Source organism: Peromyscus californicus, unplaced genomic scaffold (assembly GCF_007827085.1).
Source record: "Peromyscus californicus insignis strain IS unplaced genomic scaffold, ASM782708v3 Scaffold_11__1_contigs__length_118956290, whole genome shotgun sequence".
NCBI classification, from domain to species: domain Eukaryota; kingdom Metazoa; phylum Chordata; class Mammalia; order Rodentia; family Cricetidae; genus Peromyscus; species Peromyscus californicus.
In genome coordinates, this window is record NW_026294402.1 from 102879160 (window position 1) to 102896439 (window position 17280).

At 53.5% G+C, this 17280-nt stretch overlaps 2 protein-coding genes across 2 annotated transcripts; one reads left to right on the forward strand and one right to left on the reverse strand.

The window, feature by feature from the left end:
- The first annotated feature begins 55 nt into the window (after positions 1–55).
- Positions 56–6089, forward strand: Mst1 (macrophage stimulating 1). The gene is given in 17 exon segments (XM_052720683.1): positions 56–1031; positions 1703–1850; positions 1927–2039; positions 2124–2238; positions 2316–2452; positions 2536–2862; positions 3018–3213; positions 3373–3503; positions 3591–3693; positions 3807–3943; positions 4033–4068; positions 4147–4255; positions 4413–4490; positions 4863–5009; positions 5090–5196; positions 5295–5434; positions 5575–6089. Coding segments are annotated over 17 exon segments (2280 nt in total). The 5' UTR covers positions 56–937; the 3' UTR covers positions 5737–6089.
- Positions 6090–6213: 124 nt separating this feature from the next.
- Positions 6214–15931, reverse strand: Apeh (acylaminoacyl-peptide hydrolase). The gene is made up of 22 exons (XM_052720652.1): positions 15806–15931; positions 15598–15730; positions 15012–15138; positions 14382–14475; positions 14207–14282; positions 13954–14117; positions 13656–13793; positions 13469–13560; positions 13352–13392; positions 13144–13265; positions 12591–12651; positions 11459–11556; positions 10845–10896; positions 9219–9307; positions 8682–8820; positions 8142–8225; positions 7983–8063; positions 7400–7488; positions 7112–7302; positions 6747–6849; positions 6552–6658; positions 6214–6467 (listed from the first exon to the last, which is right to left on the reverse strand). Exons 1-22 carry the CDS (start codon positions 15815–15817, stop codon positions 6362–6364), a joined length of 2199 nt encoding a protein of 732 aa, XP_052576612.1. The 5' UTR covers positions 15818–15931; the 3' UTR covers positions 6214–6361.
- Between the last annotated feature and the right edge of the window lie 1349 nt (positions 15932–17280).

Genomic DNA, 17280 nt, shown 5'->3' on the forward strand with positions numbered 1-17280 from the left:
TAGCAGGGGACTCTGTTCTAATTGGTCCCTAGGTCACCTGTCTCAATGCCTACCTTGCTCGGAGGCCTGACTCACATGCAGCCTAGGATACCTGAAAAGCCACATCTGTCAGCAAACTTGCTGTCACACCCGTGCACACTCCCTCCCTGCACCAGATCCAATGGGAGAGTTTGCTCACCTCCCTCGGAATGACACTTCCAGTAGGTAGTGGATGTTCCTAGGCTCTGCTGCTGGGGTGTGGGCCGACCAGCCTACAGCTGGGACTCAACAGATAAGGCAGTTAGAAAGGGGAGAGGCAGTGCCAGGGTTGGGGAACTTATGTTCCTCGCTTACAGGGAGAACTGAGGCCCAGAAAGTATACTACAGGGGCTGGAAAATCCTGGCAGCTCCTGCCAGCAGTGTCTTTGGCATAGAAGTGTCCGTGGTGACGGACGGCACACCTGTGCCTTGTAGTCTAGTAAGGCCACCATAATCCCTGAACTCTTGAAATGTGGCTAGTGCAACTGAAATTTTCAGTTTTCGACTTTGTAAACTCAATCATCTATACAGTCTGACCTCTACAGTGAGGCAGGCACCAGGGACTTCCATGCGGTTTCCTGAGCAGCTGCAGCAACAACATGCTACCTCAGGGATAGACAGCAGTAGGAAGACCAATGGAGTGCTCCCGGCTGTGGTGGTGACCGCACAGGGTAGGGGCTCTGCCTCAGGGATGCTACTGTGTCCCCACAGAACCTTCCTAAGACCTGCCTACTAAACTGAGGCCTCTGGGGATCTAGCTGCATTAAAAAGGCCCTTGCACTTGACCCAAGAGCCTGAGGGAGGCCTGACCCCACCTAGCAACTGTGGCCTGGTGTCAGTCAAGCCCAAGCAGGTTCAGAGAGGGGGTGTGGGGTCAGAGCCACCCAATCCTGTAGGGACACATTTCACAATTTCCGGGATGGGGCTGTGATGGGTCACAGTACAACCTCCAGCTATGAGTATCGGGTGTGTCCCACTTTTGCTGCTTCTGACACAGTGTTCGAGGGCCCTTGGTGAGTGTCACCCACCCCGATCCCTATTTGCCTTTCGGACAGTTCACCCCAAGCCCATATGACTATTCTCGTCAAGAGTTTACTTTTCTGTTGGGCAGGGATCTGTGACCTTGGCCTGCTGAACAGAGCTGAGAAGGTTTGGGAATTCAAATATATACTGTCTGATCAGGTTTACATTAGAATACATGCTGTAGCACTGAGGCAGTCTTGGGACCACAGAGGCTAACAGACACAGAAGGCATGGCTCCTAAGCCTAACCTATCACTATAGCTTAACATACGTCTTTATACTGGTGAAAGCCCAGACTTGGGAGTCAGAATGCTGAAGAGGGACCCTTCCCTAGATAGTGTCTTAGCTTTGAGTCCAAGCATTCTCATCTGAGGGATGCGATGGGGCAAGTGTCAGGGGGCAAACACCATCACCCAAATTCTCCTGGAGCGAATGTATTAGACCTAAGCCCCATGCCAGGCCTATCAGACTAGTGATCAAATCACTGTGTCTGGGCCTGTCTCCCCAACTCAATGGATGTGGGGAGATTAGGTTGGCCCTTGAAAATACACACAGGGCCCACACCAAAGACCTTGTATTTGAGCCCCTAAATGGACAAAACATAGGGTCGGTTAAAATACGTGTACCAATATGCCAGTCATTTTCCTGAACCCACCCCACAGGGCAGCGCTCACCATTGAATGACTTCCAGCTGCTCCGGGGCACAGAGTTAAGGAACCTCCTGCACACAGCGGTACCAGGACCGTGGCAGGAGGACGTGGTGGATCCTGAGGAGTGTGCAAGGCGCTGTGAGCCTCTTCTGGACTGTCGGTGAGTGGCTAAGTAGCCTAGATATGGACGAGGGTATGAGAATCTGGGTTGCCAGTTAACCTGAGTCTGCTCCCAGAGCCTTCCACTACAACACAAGTAGCCACCGGTGCCAGCTGCTGCCATGGACTCAGTACTCGCCCCACACACAGCTCCACCATTCAAGTCTGTGTGACCTTTTCCAGAAGAAAGGCAAGTGGGAGTGAGAAGGAACAGGGTGAGTAATAAGAGGCGTGAATCCTCAGCCCCTGCTGATCTTTCCTCTCTTGCTTCCAGACTATGTACGAACCTGCATTATGGGCAATGGGGTCAGCTACCGGGGCACTGTGGCCAGGACAGCTGATCGCCTGCCCTGCCAAGCCTGGAGCCGCCGGTTCCCCAATGACCACAAGTGAGACAGATACATTGCCACTAGGCCTGAAGCAGAATTCCCCCAGCATACCACGTAGTGAGGTTTTCTGCTTACAGGTATACACCCACACCAAAGAATGGCCTGGAAGAGAACTTCTGTCGAAACCCTGATGGGGACTCCAGAGGTCCCTGGTGCTACACAACAAACCGTAGTGTGCGGTTCCAGAGCTGCGGCATCAAGTCCTGCAGGGAGGGTAAGCAGCTAGTGTCAAGACTAGGGACGGAGGGAAGGACAGGCCTGTTCCCACCCAGAAACGCACTGGCCCTGTGTTTCCAGCTGTTTGTGTTTGGTGCAATGGCGAGGATTACCGTGGCCAGGTAGACGTTACAGAGTCGGGACGCGAGTGTCAACGCTGGGACCTGCAGCACCCTCACCCACACCCTTTCCATCCTAACAAGTATATAGGCAGAATCCTTACGCTGAGGGTGGGGCTCAGCCCTACTGCGGAGGAGCCTGGGTCCCAGAGTCTTGTTACTACCCTCAGGTTCCTCGACAAAGCTCTGAACGACAACTACTGTCGTAATCCAGATGGATCTGAGCGGCCCTGGTGCTACACCACAGACCCAAACATCGAACGAGAATTCTGCGACCTTCCCAGTTGCGGTAGGCTGCAGGGACAGGGCCTAGGAAGGAACTTGGCAAAAACTGGCAGGCGTGGCTCAACTGGGGGAGGTAGTAGAGAAGTTAGGCATGTGTAGAAAGCAAAGCCTGACACCCTCGACAGGCAAGCGCAGCTCCAATTTCAGCTTTCCGGGCAGGACCCAACCTGCCACCGACCATCGGAGGATCCAAGTCACACCGGCGCAACAAGGGCAAAACTGTTAACTGCTTTCGCGGGAAAGGCGAAGATTATCGAGGCACAACCAACACCACCTCCGCGGGTGTGCCCTGCCAGCGGTGGGATGCACAGAGTCCGCACCAGCACCGCTTTGTGCCCGAGAAATATGCTTGCAAGTGAGGTGACAGGCTGGAGCAAGGAGAGTGCGCCTGGGTGGGGGGCGGAGCTTTTGGGAAGGTGCGACCTGGGGGTGGAGTCAGCTGGTTCCAGTCTGCTGCGGGTTGGCTGGCCGGCTAGGTGGGACTCCATCTACCATAAGGGAAGTGCTTGCTCAGGGACCTTCGGGAGAATTTCTGCCGGAATCCTGATGGCTCCGAGGCGCCTTGGTGCTTCACCTCTCGACCTGGTTTGCGAGTGGCCTTTTGCTACCAAATCCCACGCTGTACAGAGGAAGTGGTGCCAGAGGGTGAGGCTGGAGCAGGTGGTACAGAGCTGGGACAGGAATCAGGAACCGACCATGGGGCTAACCACTGCCCTTGCACACCCACGGCAGGCTGCTATCACGGTTCAGGTGAACAGTATCGCGGCTTCGTCAGCAAGACCCGCAAGGGCGTTCAGTGCCAGCACTGGTCCACGGAGACACCACACAAGCCTCAGTGAGTGTGCACCCACAACCCAGATTGGACGGCAACTCTAGGGCAAAATGCCTTGGCTTCTTGTTTGTGAGCCTGAAGAGGATCTGACTGACCTGCTATGGACCACCCCCTAGATTCACACCCACCTCAGCGCCGCAGGCCGGACTGGAGGCAAACTTCTGCCGGAACCCAGATGGGGATAGCCATGGGCCCTGGTGCTATACTTCTGATCCAGCCACCCTGTTTGACTACTGTGCCCTACAACGCTGTGGTGAGTGCTGAAGACTCTTCCTTTGGTTGGGCTTCAGACTTCACCTCCAAAGACTGGCCCCCTTAACCTGAACGAACTTGGTCTTATAGATGATGACCAGCCACCATCCATCCTGGACCCCCCAGGTACAAGCTTGGGCCAGTTGTGGGTACAGCTTTTTTGACCCTGGCCCTCACTGAAAACTTCATCCCGCCATCCTCCAGACCAGGTGCAGTTTGAAAAGTGTGGCAAGAGGGTTGATAAGATCAACAAACTCCGTGTGGTGGGGGGCCATCCTGGGAGCTCACCATGGACAGTCAGCTTGCGGAACAGGTGAGGCGGAAGCGCTTACCTCAGGAAAGGAGCTGAGGCTGTAAACTCTGTGGCTGTGCCAGCAGGGAATTGGATGCCTGGCCCTGCACCCAGAGGTCCTTGCCAAAATGGCAGGTCTTTCCCAGGACTCACTGTTGCTTCTCCTAATCTCCTCTAGACAGGGCCAGCACTTCTGTGGGGGGTCCCTAGTGATGGAGCAGTGGGTACTGACTGCCCGGCAATGCGTCTGGTCATGGTGAGCCTCCCTTGGGTTTAGGGACTGGGTCTCCCAGCTTACCTTCATCCTACCTCTCCCTGCCACTGTCCCCACCACCCCAGCCACTGTCCCTAGGAAGGCCAACAAGCAAAACCAACTGGGACAGCTGACTAGGAGCAAGAATGGTTTAGCAGGGGCTGGAGAGATGGCTCAGAGGTTAAGAGCACTGGCTGCCCTTCCAGAGGTCCTGAGTTCAATTCCCAGCAACCACATGGTGGCTCACAACCACCTATAATAAGACTGGTGCCCTCTTCTGGTGTTTAGGGATACATGCAGACAGAACACTGTATACATAATAAATCTTAAAAAAAAAAAAAAAAAGAATGGTTTAGCAGAGTCTCTTTCTCCCAGCCATGAACCTCTCACAGGATATGAGGTATGGCTGGGTACCCTCAACCAGAACCCACAGCCTGGAGAGGCAAACCTGCAGAAGGTCCCAGTGGCCAAGACAGTGTGCGGACCTGCAGGCTCCCATCTTGTTCTGCTCAAGCTGGAGAGGTGTGTGGACAAGTTGAGAGGGTATGAGGTGGGGCTGGCCCTGTGGCCATAGGTCCTGAATACCCCCATTCCTGCTAAAGACCTGTGACCCTGAACCATCATGTGGCCCGGATCTGCCTGCCTCCTGAGCAGTATGTGGTACCTCCAGGGACCAAGTGTGAGATTGCAGGCTGGGGTGAATCCAAAGGTAAGAGCACAGTGCATAGACATGGATGGTTCCAGGCCGGGCGTCCCTGCGCTGGTTTTGGCTCAGGGGTCCTTTCCTTAACATTCTCCTCACTCCAGGTACAAGCAATAACACAGTCCTTCATGTGGCCTCGATGAAGGTCATCTCCAACCAGGAATGCAATGTGAGACACCGAGGACATGTACAAGAGAGTGAGATATGCACCGAGGGATTGATGGTCCCTACAGGGGCTTGTGAGGTCAGTGGTGGAGCTCTTGGGCCAGTTTGGGAAGGATTGGGAGTGGGAATGATACTATTTGATTACCAAGGGGGTGGGGGGTGACGGGAGGCTAGTCACTGCCAAGGTTCAGAGCCTTCACCAGTTCTCCTACCTGCCAGGGTGACTACGGGGGACCACTTGCCTGCTATACCCATGACTGCTGGGTCCTAGAGGGACTTATAATCCCTAACAGAGTGTGTGCACGGCCCCAGTGGCCAGCTATCTTCACACGTGTGTCTGTGTTTGTGGACTGGATTAACAAAGTCATGCAGCTGGAGTAGACCTGGTTTTGATCCCTTAGTGATGACAAGACTTCTCAAACATAAAGCAACCTTTCTCTCTGTCTGTACAGAGTGCTTCTTAGTCTCTGCTTCTAGGGAATGAGTTGGGGACTCCTTGCAGGAGGCTTGGTGGTTTAAGACCAGTACACACTTGGCCAGGTGTTCTGATCCTGGAACAACTTCAAAGTGTGTGTACTGTGGACGGGCAGGGTGTCACTCAGCTTCCAGAGGTACTTCTGGGAATGCAAGGATAGCACAGAGCACTTTCCAACAGAGAGACTGTAGCAGAAAGAGCTATGTTGGTCTGCACCAGTCCCAGTTGGCCAGGACAGATGGGGTAGAGTCTCTCATGGCTCCTGACAGATGACAGAGATGAATCCACTGTGGATATCAAACCCAAGACCAAGGGTTCCTGAACCCCAGGGTGGGGTCTGGGGTTGGGGATGGCTTGGTACAAAGTACCAGCATAAACCAGGCTCTGTGTCCTTATTTATTATGACTACGTAGTCCATATTCCTCTGCCCACTCATCCAGAGTCCAGAGCCCAGGAAACCTCTTGGCTGTTCTGCCAGATCCAAGAGCAAAGTGCGAAACGGACTGGCTAGTCACGCAGAACGGTGGAGCTTCAGCTGCCCAAATGTGTGTGCAGCCAGAGCACAGTGTTCATGAAGCTGTCCGACTCCACCTCGACCTCTGACAGCGCGTGCGTGCTTTTGGGATAGAGCAGGAGCCTGTGTGAGCAGCAACACATGAGGTTAGAGGATCCTGTCCTGCTTACCTGCCACGGGCTGCCAGGACTATCCTCTGACACTCACCGAACAGGCACATTCCGGGCCTTGAGGGCACGGTAATACTCCATACCCTGCTTGAAGGGTACACGCCGGTCCTCTTGGCCCAGCATCAGTAACACTGGTGTCTTTACCTAGGTTTTTGGGGAGCAAGGAGCTATGGTGAGCTGAGCTCTGGATTCTGGATGGCTAGGTGGCATACACACAAGGATACCTGGGTACCTGAGGGATGTACTTGATGGGTGATTTATCCAGCATCTCCTCCCACACATTCAGGTCTGGCAGGCAGTCACTGCTATACCGGAAGCCAGCCTCCACCACACACCTATAAAAGATCAAGCTGATGCAGACTGCAGGATCTCCATGGGAATTTGGGGCAGAAGGAAGGACAGGGACCTTTTTTTTTTTTTTTTTTCTTTTCGAGACAGGGTTTCTCTGTGTAGCTTTGTGCCTTTCCTGGAACTCGCTTTGGAGACCAGGTTGGCCTCGAACTCACAGAGATCCGCCTGCCTCTGCGTCCCGAGTGCTGGGATTAAAGGCGTGCGCCACCACCGCCCTGCGGACAGGGACCTTTGATGCACACTCACCAATCAGGGATGTCAGTGGAGCCCATCATGGAGGCAATGTTGATCACAGGGTTCCGGGCTATACAGGCACTGTAGGTGTCTGGGTACTGACCAATCAGGTGGCAGGAGAGGAAACCACCATGGGAACCACCCATAAGGGCCACACGGCTTGCGTCAAAACGCTCCTCCTGAAGCACCTGCTCCACTGCAAACTAGAGGGTAGGCAGAGTGCACTGCAGCTAGCTTCCTGTCAGCTGACTAGAGCCATGGATCCACCCTCCCTGTGCAGGAGGCCCAGCACCCTGCTACCTGGACATCCTTCACATCCTGGTGGCCCACATTGCCTGGGAGAGAAAGGATGTTGTCTTGGCCAAAGCCAGTGGAGCCACGATAGTTCACTAAAAGTGGGAGACAAGATAGTTTTCTCAGCCCTCTGGACCCCAATTCATCTATCTGTGAAGTAGGCCCTGGGACCAGCTGCATCACAGGCCGTCAAGGGGAAGTAGTCAAGAGATAGGAGGTTGCTACTCAGAGTCCACAGCATCCTTTCCACGGAAGCATCAAGTTAATCCACATGATCACCAGGTTATGGAGCCAGAGCCTGGGTCATGGCAATTTCTAGCAGTGGTTTCTTTTTTATTTTTTTGAGACAGGGTTTCTTTGTGTGGCCCTGGCTGTCTTGGATCTCTCTCTGTAGTCCAGGCTGGCCTCAAACTCAGAGATCTGTCTGCTTCTGCCTCCCGAGTGCTGGAATTAAAGGTGTGCCCCACCACACCCAGCCCTAGTAGTGGTTTCTAAAGAGCGAGCTATAGAAAAGTCTGAGGACGAGTGACTCCCCAGCCACGGGCGTGTGTGTCACGGAGCCCGAGTGACACCACAGGTCCTCTCTTACCCAGCAGCACTGCAAAGCCCATCTTGCAAAGCATGGCTGGGAACAGCATCCAGGCAGCGACAAAGGATGAATGGGGTCCCCCTGCGACAGGAAAAAGAGGATGAACGGGCCAGCTAGGAGGGGTGGGAGGAAGGCAAGGGCTTTTAGGTAGATACCTACCGTGGGGCATGACTACCATGGGCACCTGGGTCTTATCTGGAGGGTTGCTGGGCTGCAAAAGGATTGCCTCAAAGTCAAGGTCAGCTGCAGGGAGAAAGCAGTAATCAGCAAGACCAGGGCTACTTCACAAGGGCTTCCCCAGCCAAGGCCCCATCTGGAGCTATGGCATGAGTCTGATCAAGAGAAACAGGTCTGGCCAAAGTAGCTCATACCATGACACATGGACCCCCTAAAACTTGTGATCTTTCTGCCTAGTCAGAGACCCCAATGTCTGAAAAGAGCATTCTGATATAGTCACATAAGCCTTGTATGTGGCCTATTTTATTTGGGTCTTAGTTTTCTCACCAAAGAGAATATGCCTTGGCAGGACCCAGTGCTGATTACCACAGCAGGTACTCAGATCTCTGGATGCTACTCCCATGACCATAAAAACAGAAACATTTTGGAGGAAATCCTAGAAACCCTGAGCTTGGAAGGATCACCACACATGCTGTGTGCTGGGAATCTGGAGGTGTTAAATCTGCTGTTGGCCCAGCTCACCATATTGCACATTCTCTTGGTCTGGAGGTGGATGTAGCACACGGATGCCCCAATGGATGTCAGGTATAGGTTCAGCCTCCTCCAGGGACACCCATGACACGGACTGCTCCTTCCCAGCAGGAGGCAGGAACCCAACTTTCTGCCAAGGGGAAGGAAAATGTCACAGGTGGCCAGGTTTCAGGAAGCCATCTCTAAAGGGCACAGCATAGCTTCTTGTGAGTAGGATATGCCAGTATACATCCACATATTAGCCACTTCCAACCACTACCACGTTTCTTGGCTTCTAGGTTCTTTTGTCTCCCTGCACTCTAATACCACAGAACTGGGCACTTCTGTGGGCAGAGTGTTCAGGACAGCACAAATGCTAGCCCCTTGTTCCTACTCACAAGTGCCATGCCCAGTGAATCATAGGACTAGGCTGGATCCAAGTCTCTGCCTTCTACCTGCTGACCAGCCATGTTCAGCCTCTGGGCTCAGTTCTATTATCCCGGAAGCTCGTAACTCCTGCCTTCTAGCCTGGGACTCACCAATACTCACCAGGCTCGGGGGCAGGTTGGGCGTGGAGAACTGTGCCACCATAAGGTCTTGGTCAATTGTAAGTAGCTTCCAGCTTCCACCTGAGCCCCCTAGAGGCAGCAGATGATAGTAAGTGCCTGGTGGGGACCACCACTTTTGTGCCTTTAACCCTGAGATGTACCTCTTATGAACATTTAACTGCACATGTCCTGGGTAAGCCTCCTGTTCAATCCCTTGTTTATCTGACAGACACTAGCTATGCTCAGGAACTGCCAGACCTAGGGACACAGAAAGCTACCATGGTACTCTACCTATTCCAATGGCTGCAGTGTAAAAAGGATGGCAGCCTAGCCCAAAAAACGGGGTCAAAGAAAGGGGACTGGAGGGCTGGAGAGATGGCTCAGCCGTTAAAGGCTAGGCTCACAACCAAAACTATAAGAAAGGGGACTGGATAGTGGAATCTAAGGTTTATTCATTCACTTATTTATTTATGTATATTAAGCAATGAGCTATGTCCCGACCCAGAGATATAGAATTAGAACAAAATTTTGGCATCTGTGGTGGTTTGAATGAAAATGACCTCCATAGGTTCACAAGGAGTAGCACTATTAAGAGGTGTGGGCTTGTTGGAGGAAGTATGTCCCTGGGGGTGGGCTTTGAGGTTTCAGAAGCTCAAGCCAGGCCCAGTGTCTCTCTCTTCCTGCTGCCTGCCAATCCAGATGTGGAACTCTGGGCTCCTTCTCCAGCACCATGTCTGCCTGAGTGCTGCCATGCTCCCCACCATGACGACAATGGACTAAACTGTAAGCCAGCTCCAATTAGATGCTTTCCTCACCACCGTGGTCGTGGTGTCTCTCCACAGCTATAGAAACCCTGACTGAGACAGCATCTTTCTGGGGGAGGATGTAGAGTCAGGGCAGGCCGAGCACTCAAAGGCCGTTTCAGAGGCAGACAATAGGCTTACTTGTGGAAAGCTAGGGAATCAGTCCAACAAAGGTTTCTCCAAGGTCTGGGAAGGAGGTGGATGACTGCTGACAGCTTGGCAAGAAAGGTCTGCAGACTCTGGGGTTGGGTGGGGCTTTGGGGCCAGGGCTGAGGGAGGCGAGTGCAAAAGGGCAGCAGAGTAAAGGCGGCAGTGTGTCGCTCAGATCCTGAAGGCCGTGGAACAGTCAGTGTTAAGAATGACTGAGCATGCCGGGCGGTGGTGGCGCACGCCTTTAATCCCAGCACTCGGGAGGCAGAGCCAGGCGGATCTCTGTGAGTTCGAGGCCAGCCTGGTCTCCAAAGCGAGTTCCAGGAAAGGCGCAAAGCTACACAGAGAAACCCTGTCTCGAAAAACCAAAAAAAAAAAAAAAAAGAATGACTGAGCAGGGCTGGAGGGATGGCTCAGAGGTTAAGAGCACTGGCTGCTCTTCCTGAGGACCTGAGTTCAATTCCCAGCAACCACAGGGTGGCTCACAACCATCTCTAATTTGATCTGGGGTGTAGGCAGAATACTGTACACGTAATAAATAAATAAATCTTTTTTTTTTTTTCAAGAATGACTGAGAGTACCCCTGCTGCCTCATGTCAAGCTCTAGCTCCACCCCTCACATGGCTGCCTATCCACCACCCCGCCCTCACCCCCTCTGCAGAAGCCCTGCTCACCAGCTGTCAGGGAGGTAACACTGCCCGTCTGGGTGTCCACAGCAAACAGGTCCTTAAACAGAGGGGAGACCACATGTAGTACCACATCCAACAGCCCTATGGGTGCTATCCCTATTTCTTTCTACAATCTTAGGGACCCTTTGGCCTATGGTGATGGCTACTGGATGCAGGTTCAAATCTCAGTTCCTTCATAACTTACTGGATATTCCCAGTCAAGGTACAGGACGCCATTGAGCCCCACTTGAGTATGTAAGAACAAATGACATCACGCCCAAAAGACCGTGGCACACTATGGGTACCCTCACTCATCCTTCAAGAAGAACTCATCTAGTCTCCATCAACTGGCCTTAGAGTGTTTAGGGACCCATCTCAGAGACAGGCCCAGGTTTTCCACCTGGAAAACAGGCCTAAGGGTCTGCTGTGGGGCACCATGACATCTGATCCCCTCAAGGAAAAGCAAGTCCAGCAGAAGGTTGAAAAGGAAGGGGCCAATAAGACTTTGGGGCTGGGCATTCCTCTAGGCACATATATCCACTCTGCCCCAGGTCCTGGGCTCCTTGGCAGAAATCATAGAGCAAATGTCGGTGTTCCCTCGATATAATCGGGGCCCTTACCTGCCGGCTGCGCTGTGCTGAGTCAAAGACCACTCTCTGGCTGTCAGCTGACCAGCAGCCCAGAGGCAGAAGACTGCAGTAGATCCCAGAGAAGTTCTCTGCAAAGACAGGAGGGCTTGGGTTGCATCTAAGAGTAGAGGTTTGGGGGTCAAGACTATGACGTTGGTGAATCCACATAGGACCCTAAAATCTGTGGTAGAATGAGTCCCATACATGAGGGCACCCTTACAATGAGGAGTTTACCAAGTAGGAGGTGGAAGGGGAAGCAGGAGGGACTTCTGAGGACCTGAAGAGGCAGAGCTGCCCAGGCCTCTGAGGCAGACATGGATGTTTTCCTATGAGTTGTTCTCTTTCGGGCTCTGGCAGCATTAAGGGCCTTAACATTAAGATTACATGTGTTTGTCCACTGGAGTGCTGAGTACAGCACCTGTATAGGATCTCAATAAGGCCCGTCCTTCATTGTCTTCTTCTTCAGAAGGTGGAGATGACCACAAGTGAAGAAACAGAAGCCCATGGAGGCCAGGGCACTATCCAAGGATAGCTAATGGGTAGAACTGAGATTCAGACTAGGTTTCTAGTATTATGTCCTTGCAAACTAAAGAAGACATGTGCTAAGGATGAAATACAGGGTTTGCACATGCTAGCCATGTGCTTTACCACTGGGCTATATTCCCGCTGTATTCCTGCAACTTTGTCCACTGGACTCCTGGAACTTTCTGGGTGATTTTCAACCCCATATCCTTGGGATGGCCTAGGATTGCAAGCAGAGCTGTAAACACCTGATGTCAAACCTCTTAGCCAAGAGCCACCTTTCCAGAGGAGCAGCTGACTTAGCCTGGACAAAGGTTGCTGGGGTGGGGTGGAATACAGAGCAACACAGAAAACCCTCAGACCCAGTGCTTCTCAGGCAGAACATGCTAAACTAGTATACTTCCTGAGACTCATCCCAAGTCAACTTGGGCTGCTAGGATCTCAGTTTTGGTCTAGCCAACAACTTTCTGTTAGACTATTACCCACAGTAGTATCTTCTATCCCTGTGGGGGTTGGGCACAGGGCTGGACCAGCAAGGAGGATGAGGAACAGATAGCAGAACTACAGGCTCTATTGATTTCCCTTGCCAGGCACCTCTCACCTCCTAGCTGCCGAGGTACAATGTCCACCACCACTGAAGTGATCTTGGTGTACCAGTCATACTGCAAGAGAACACAGTGGTCAAACCCACCAGAGCATGGATCTCAGGGCACAGAGCTCTGTATCTATCCCTTGCAATGGCAACTCTGGACAGCCTTGGGGAAGGGTGGGACTGATATATTTCCTTTATGGTATCCCGGACCAGATATCCACAAGGGTCTCAGATAGGCATGTACCTTGGACTTCTACCAGACACTCAGAGCTCTCCTTGGGCAGGGGCTGGGACTGTGTAACTCCCCACTATATCCTAGCTCCTTGTAGAGCCTGGCTCCTTGTGGATGGGAACTAAGAGACAAACATCTCTGTAGTTGGAGGATGCTCTGGAGGTGGTGAGCCCTCAGAGTACTCAAGCCTCCAGGTCCTACCTTGAAAGGTCAGGCCACGAATACAGTGAGGATAGGAGAAGACCCGAGGGGGAGATGGTGCTGATCCTTTAGCTCTTATCCCCCGGGCGGAAGCTAACCATCCTTCTACCCCCATCGTCTCCAGCTCACCAGGCAGAGCTGGCTACACTGATGATGAGGGCCTAGAGATGGGTACCGCAGGTAGACGATGCGACACTGGTCTGGGCTCAGACGAGGAGAACAAACAGCCAGGGAGTCATCCGAGAGCAGTTCTAGGCCATACAGAAATATGAGTATCACGTAGATAGGGAAAGGCTAATGTGTGTCAGGAAAGCACATGTGGTTACCAGTCACTCACCACACTTTCCCCCGCTCAGGTCCACATAGTATAGGGCTGATCTGGAATGGTCAGAAAGACACTCAGCTCCACGGTCGGATGGACTGCAGGGCCCTCCGCCCTGCCCCACTTCCTCACCTGCGATTGGTACAGAATCGGATACCTAGCCGGAAGGGTTCGTGCCACCAGCCCACAAACACCACACCTGTGTCTCCAGGGGCCCAGAAAGCCTGAAAACAAGACCACAGGGAGGTATAAGCAAGAGGTACTTGCTCAAGCAGGAAACCCCAACTACATGAGGGGCACAGGCTAAGCTACTGCTGACCTGTCCAGGGGACACATTTTCAGGGACGCCCTCGAGCACTGAGATGTTGCCACTCTCGATGTCCAGCACGCAGAGAACAGGGATGCTTTTGGAAACCATGGTTTCTCCCCAGTCTTCATAAAACACAAACTGATCCCCCTGAGAACAGAGGACACTCGATGCCCAGAGTGTCTACAGAACCCTGCCCTGCCTCCTGGAAGCTAGTGCCTCCCCAGGTTCGTCAGGTGTAGCGCGGGGAGCACACTGAGTTACAGGGTAGCCCGGCAGGGCCTTCATGGCCTGGCCACACCACAAGCACCTTGATGGCCTGGTCTGGCTTCTTCGGCCTGGCTATCTCATCATCGCTGGCACTGACGTCCAAGGCTTTGGTTTGAAAGAAGGATTCAGCCTTGGGGCGCTTCTTCTCCGCCACATACAACAAGTGTGTCTCTGAGTATGACCAGGAAAGGCAGCCAAAGCAGTCTGGATGCAAGGAGGGATGGTTAGGGGGAGCCCAACACTATGGTTGACCCATCTTGCCACCCTGCCTGCTTACCAGCCAGGTGCCTCACCATCCTCATAAACAGGCCCGTGTTTCTCCAGTGCTGACAGGTTGAAGCTCTTGAGCTTCCGGTTCTTCTCCCAGACCTGAGGACATCCGGGCATCAGGCTGTCTGCCCCTCAACAGAGCCTTAGCTGTGGGGCTAAGTCACCTATGGCCTGCCACCGTATCCCTTGCAAACTCACCTCCAGGAACTGTTTTTCCTCCCCTGAAACTGGGCCCCCAGCCTTGCGCAGCACAGCTTTCATGGTGCCCGAAGGAGACTCTCTGCTCAGCAGCCTGAGTACAGGGTTGTAGGTCAGGATTAAGCCACACCCTAGCACAGCCCTGTGCTGCCCCTTTTCTGGTCACAACCGCTTAGGTGAGACTTTCTCTCCTTCCTTGCTTTATAAGCCTTAAACCAGTCTTATAAGCTCAGAGGAGGCAGCACAGGAGACTATCTCCCAGCTAACTCCTTGATAAGACTCTTGAGGCTCTGATCCCATACCAGCCCATGAAGCACTTCCAGCCTCAAGCTAGCTGGCCTTATCTCTCTTCCTTAGGTTAGTGACTTGACTCTCTCCAGATTACCAGGGACCTAGGACCTAGTTTGGAAGAAGCTTCTTGCTCTTATCAGGCCATATCTCCAGAGACCAAACAAGCTCTCAAGGAACAGGGATCTGGTTCTTCTTTGAAGAACTGAAGCTGCCCAAAGTTGTCCCTGAAGGGGATAGGTAAAGAGCTCTACGTTCTAAGGACACATGGTGAGCATTCATGAAAGGCTGGCATGGCAGGTGGCTGTGGTCTTGTCTGCAAACGCCTTCTCTCACACTTACTCCCCCCGGGTCTCCACACTGTTGCCTGCAGGCCCAGCAAACACCACCGAGTCTCCATCATGGAACACTAGGTATTGGCGGCAGAATCGGATGTTCTCCATTCGTTCCAAGTCCCTCTGAGTCCATTCTGTAAGGGAGGCATGAGGGCGCTCAACTTGTCTGGGCCAGTTTGGGTCACTGCCCACCAATCAAGGCCTACCTTTCCCTAGGAAAGCCTGGGCAACTCTTCACTTGACATAACCTAAGCCCAGGCTTCCAGAGCCTGAGCTGACAGCACTTGGAGAGAACCCACTGCGGACCAACCGTGGAATTTTAAGGGCAGCATAACATGTGTTCAGGGTGGAGAGCCCTGCGAGGTCCACACCTTGCACCCAAGTCTGAATTTCACTCCCACACCTTCAACTGATTCACGGGCAGTACTGACCAGTAAGGCCAGTACAGCCCCCCAAAACACCTGTGCGCAGGAACTACGGCCGGGTTTCCTCCCCGTACTCGTGTGCACCGTCAAGCAGCGAGCCCTCCACATTCCCCACCTCGCCATCTGGGTGCACTGCCCGTCGCCACCCACTTCCCTCGGTCTACACACCAGTGTGCACCGTCCGATAGAGGCCCCCATACTGCGTGGTGACCTCCGGGCCCAGGCAGGCGGCGCTCAGGGTAGGCTGGCGGCTAAGGCCCCGGTACAGCGCTGCCGCCTCCTGGGGCTCACTCAGCAGCACCTGCGCAGGGGACACACCAGGGTCAGGCTCAGCCCGGGCTACGGAGGCCACGGGGGCCGCGGGCCGAGCCCTCACCTGACGCTCCATAGTCCTTCCTTTCAGGAGCAGCTAAAGCCCGGAAGTGAGTCTTAGGGGGCGGGGCCTAGGGCGGCCCCCAGTTTCCGCTATACCCGGAGGCGACCTGGGACAGGCAGGGCCTTGTACAAGCTTGGGCCAGTCGGCAGGGGGCGGGGCCTACGAAGGAGCCGCCCGGAGGGGCGGGGCGGTGAACTAGTGAAACTAGACTAGGCAAACGGAGGCGGAACCTGTGAGTCGAGACCTGGGCATTTTAGAGAAGGGGAGCAGTGGGTATCCGAGAAGTGAGGCAGCGGAACACAGAGCTGATGTTCGGGCATAGGCGAGGTCTGGGAGGAGCGAAGGAAGACTGATTGTGTGCTGAAAGCGGCAAGGTCTGAGAGCAAGCTCTGAGCATTCGAAGGGCGGGGCTTCAGAGGAACACCAGTGATTCCTTAAGGATGAGAATAAGGGTGGGAACCGAACACTGAGACTAGCGGGTCCGTGAAACCCGTAACATTGCGGGGCAGGGCATCTGCACGGACTTCTTTTAGCTCTGGGGCCGATTATGAGGTCTCTCTCCCCATCTACTGTAAGCCAGACAGATGGGAGGAGAAAACGCAGGTTCCTGGGCGGAGCCCTGGGGCGCCTGGCAAAGAAGGGCGAGGTTGAACTCTCAGGGTGTTGCCCCGGCTTGTCGATGACCAGACTTGCCCTAAAGTTATCTGTTTCCACAGCCTTAACCCGCCCTTCTCAGTGGCTCATTGCTGCGAATCGTGAGCATATTGGGTCTCAGGCGACCCCAAGAGCAGAGGTCCTGGTGGGGTCAGACTACACCGAAGAGCAGCGAGCATGCTGTGGAAAGAAGAGCCTGGGCAGACACAGGACTAGGTTGACTTAGGTGACAACAGAGAGCAAGAGCAGTTGGCCAACAGTAGGTCTCTCCCCTCCTCCGTACAGCTTGAGCCTGGCTGGTCTTTCAAACCAGCTCCGGATCCCCTTGAATGAGTGCTTTCCTTCTTACCCAAAGCAAAACTGACATTCTTTTTGTTTTATCTCTGTTTCTTATTTTCTAGTGATGCTTGAATTATATTTAGTTTCTCTACATAGTCCTGGCCTCGAACTCACAGAGACCCACCTGCCTCTGCATCCCAAGTGCTGAGATTAAAGGTGTGGACCACCACATTCAGCTTGAACTATTCTTGACTCTATGGGGAACTAAGGTCTCTCAGCTATGAAAAAATTCTGAGGTTGGAACAAGGCAGGCAGATGTAAAGCTTGCTTGGGAGCACCAGGGGGCAGCACTTGCTTATCTAGCTCCTGAGAAGCAGGATCCTGAAAACTGCCCCGCGGGAAGGCATTGGCTTTGGACTGACCTTTGCACCTTCATGGAGGGTCATTCTTGAGGGGGGTGGGGGGTGGGGGGGGAGTTGAGACAGAGTTTCTCTGTGTAGCTTTGGAACCTTTCCTAAAACTCACTCTGTAGCCCAGGCTGA

Bases quoted from the DNA above. Each gene is read 5' to 3' on its own strand.
- Apeh (XM_052720652.1), bottom strand. The intron at 14,283-14,381 runs GTGAGTTTGCAA...GGATGTCCTCAG, and splicing joins AGGAAAAACAGTTCCTGGAG to GTCTGGGAGAAGAACCGGAA. The intron at 9,308-10,844 runs GTGAGCAGGGCT...TGCTGCCTCTAG, and splicing joins TGTTACCTCCCTGACAGCTG to GGGGCTCAGGTGGAAGCTGG.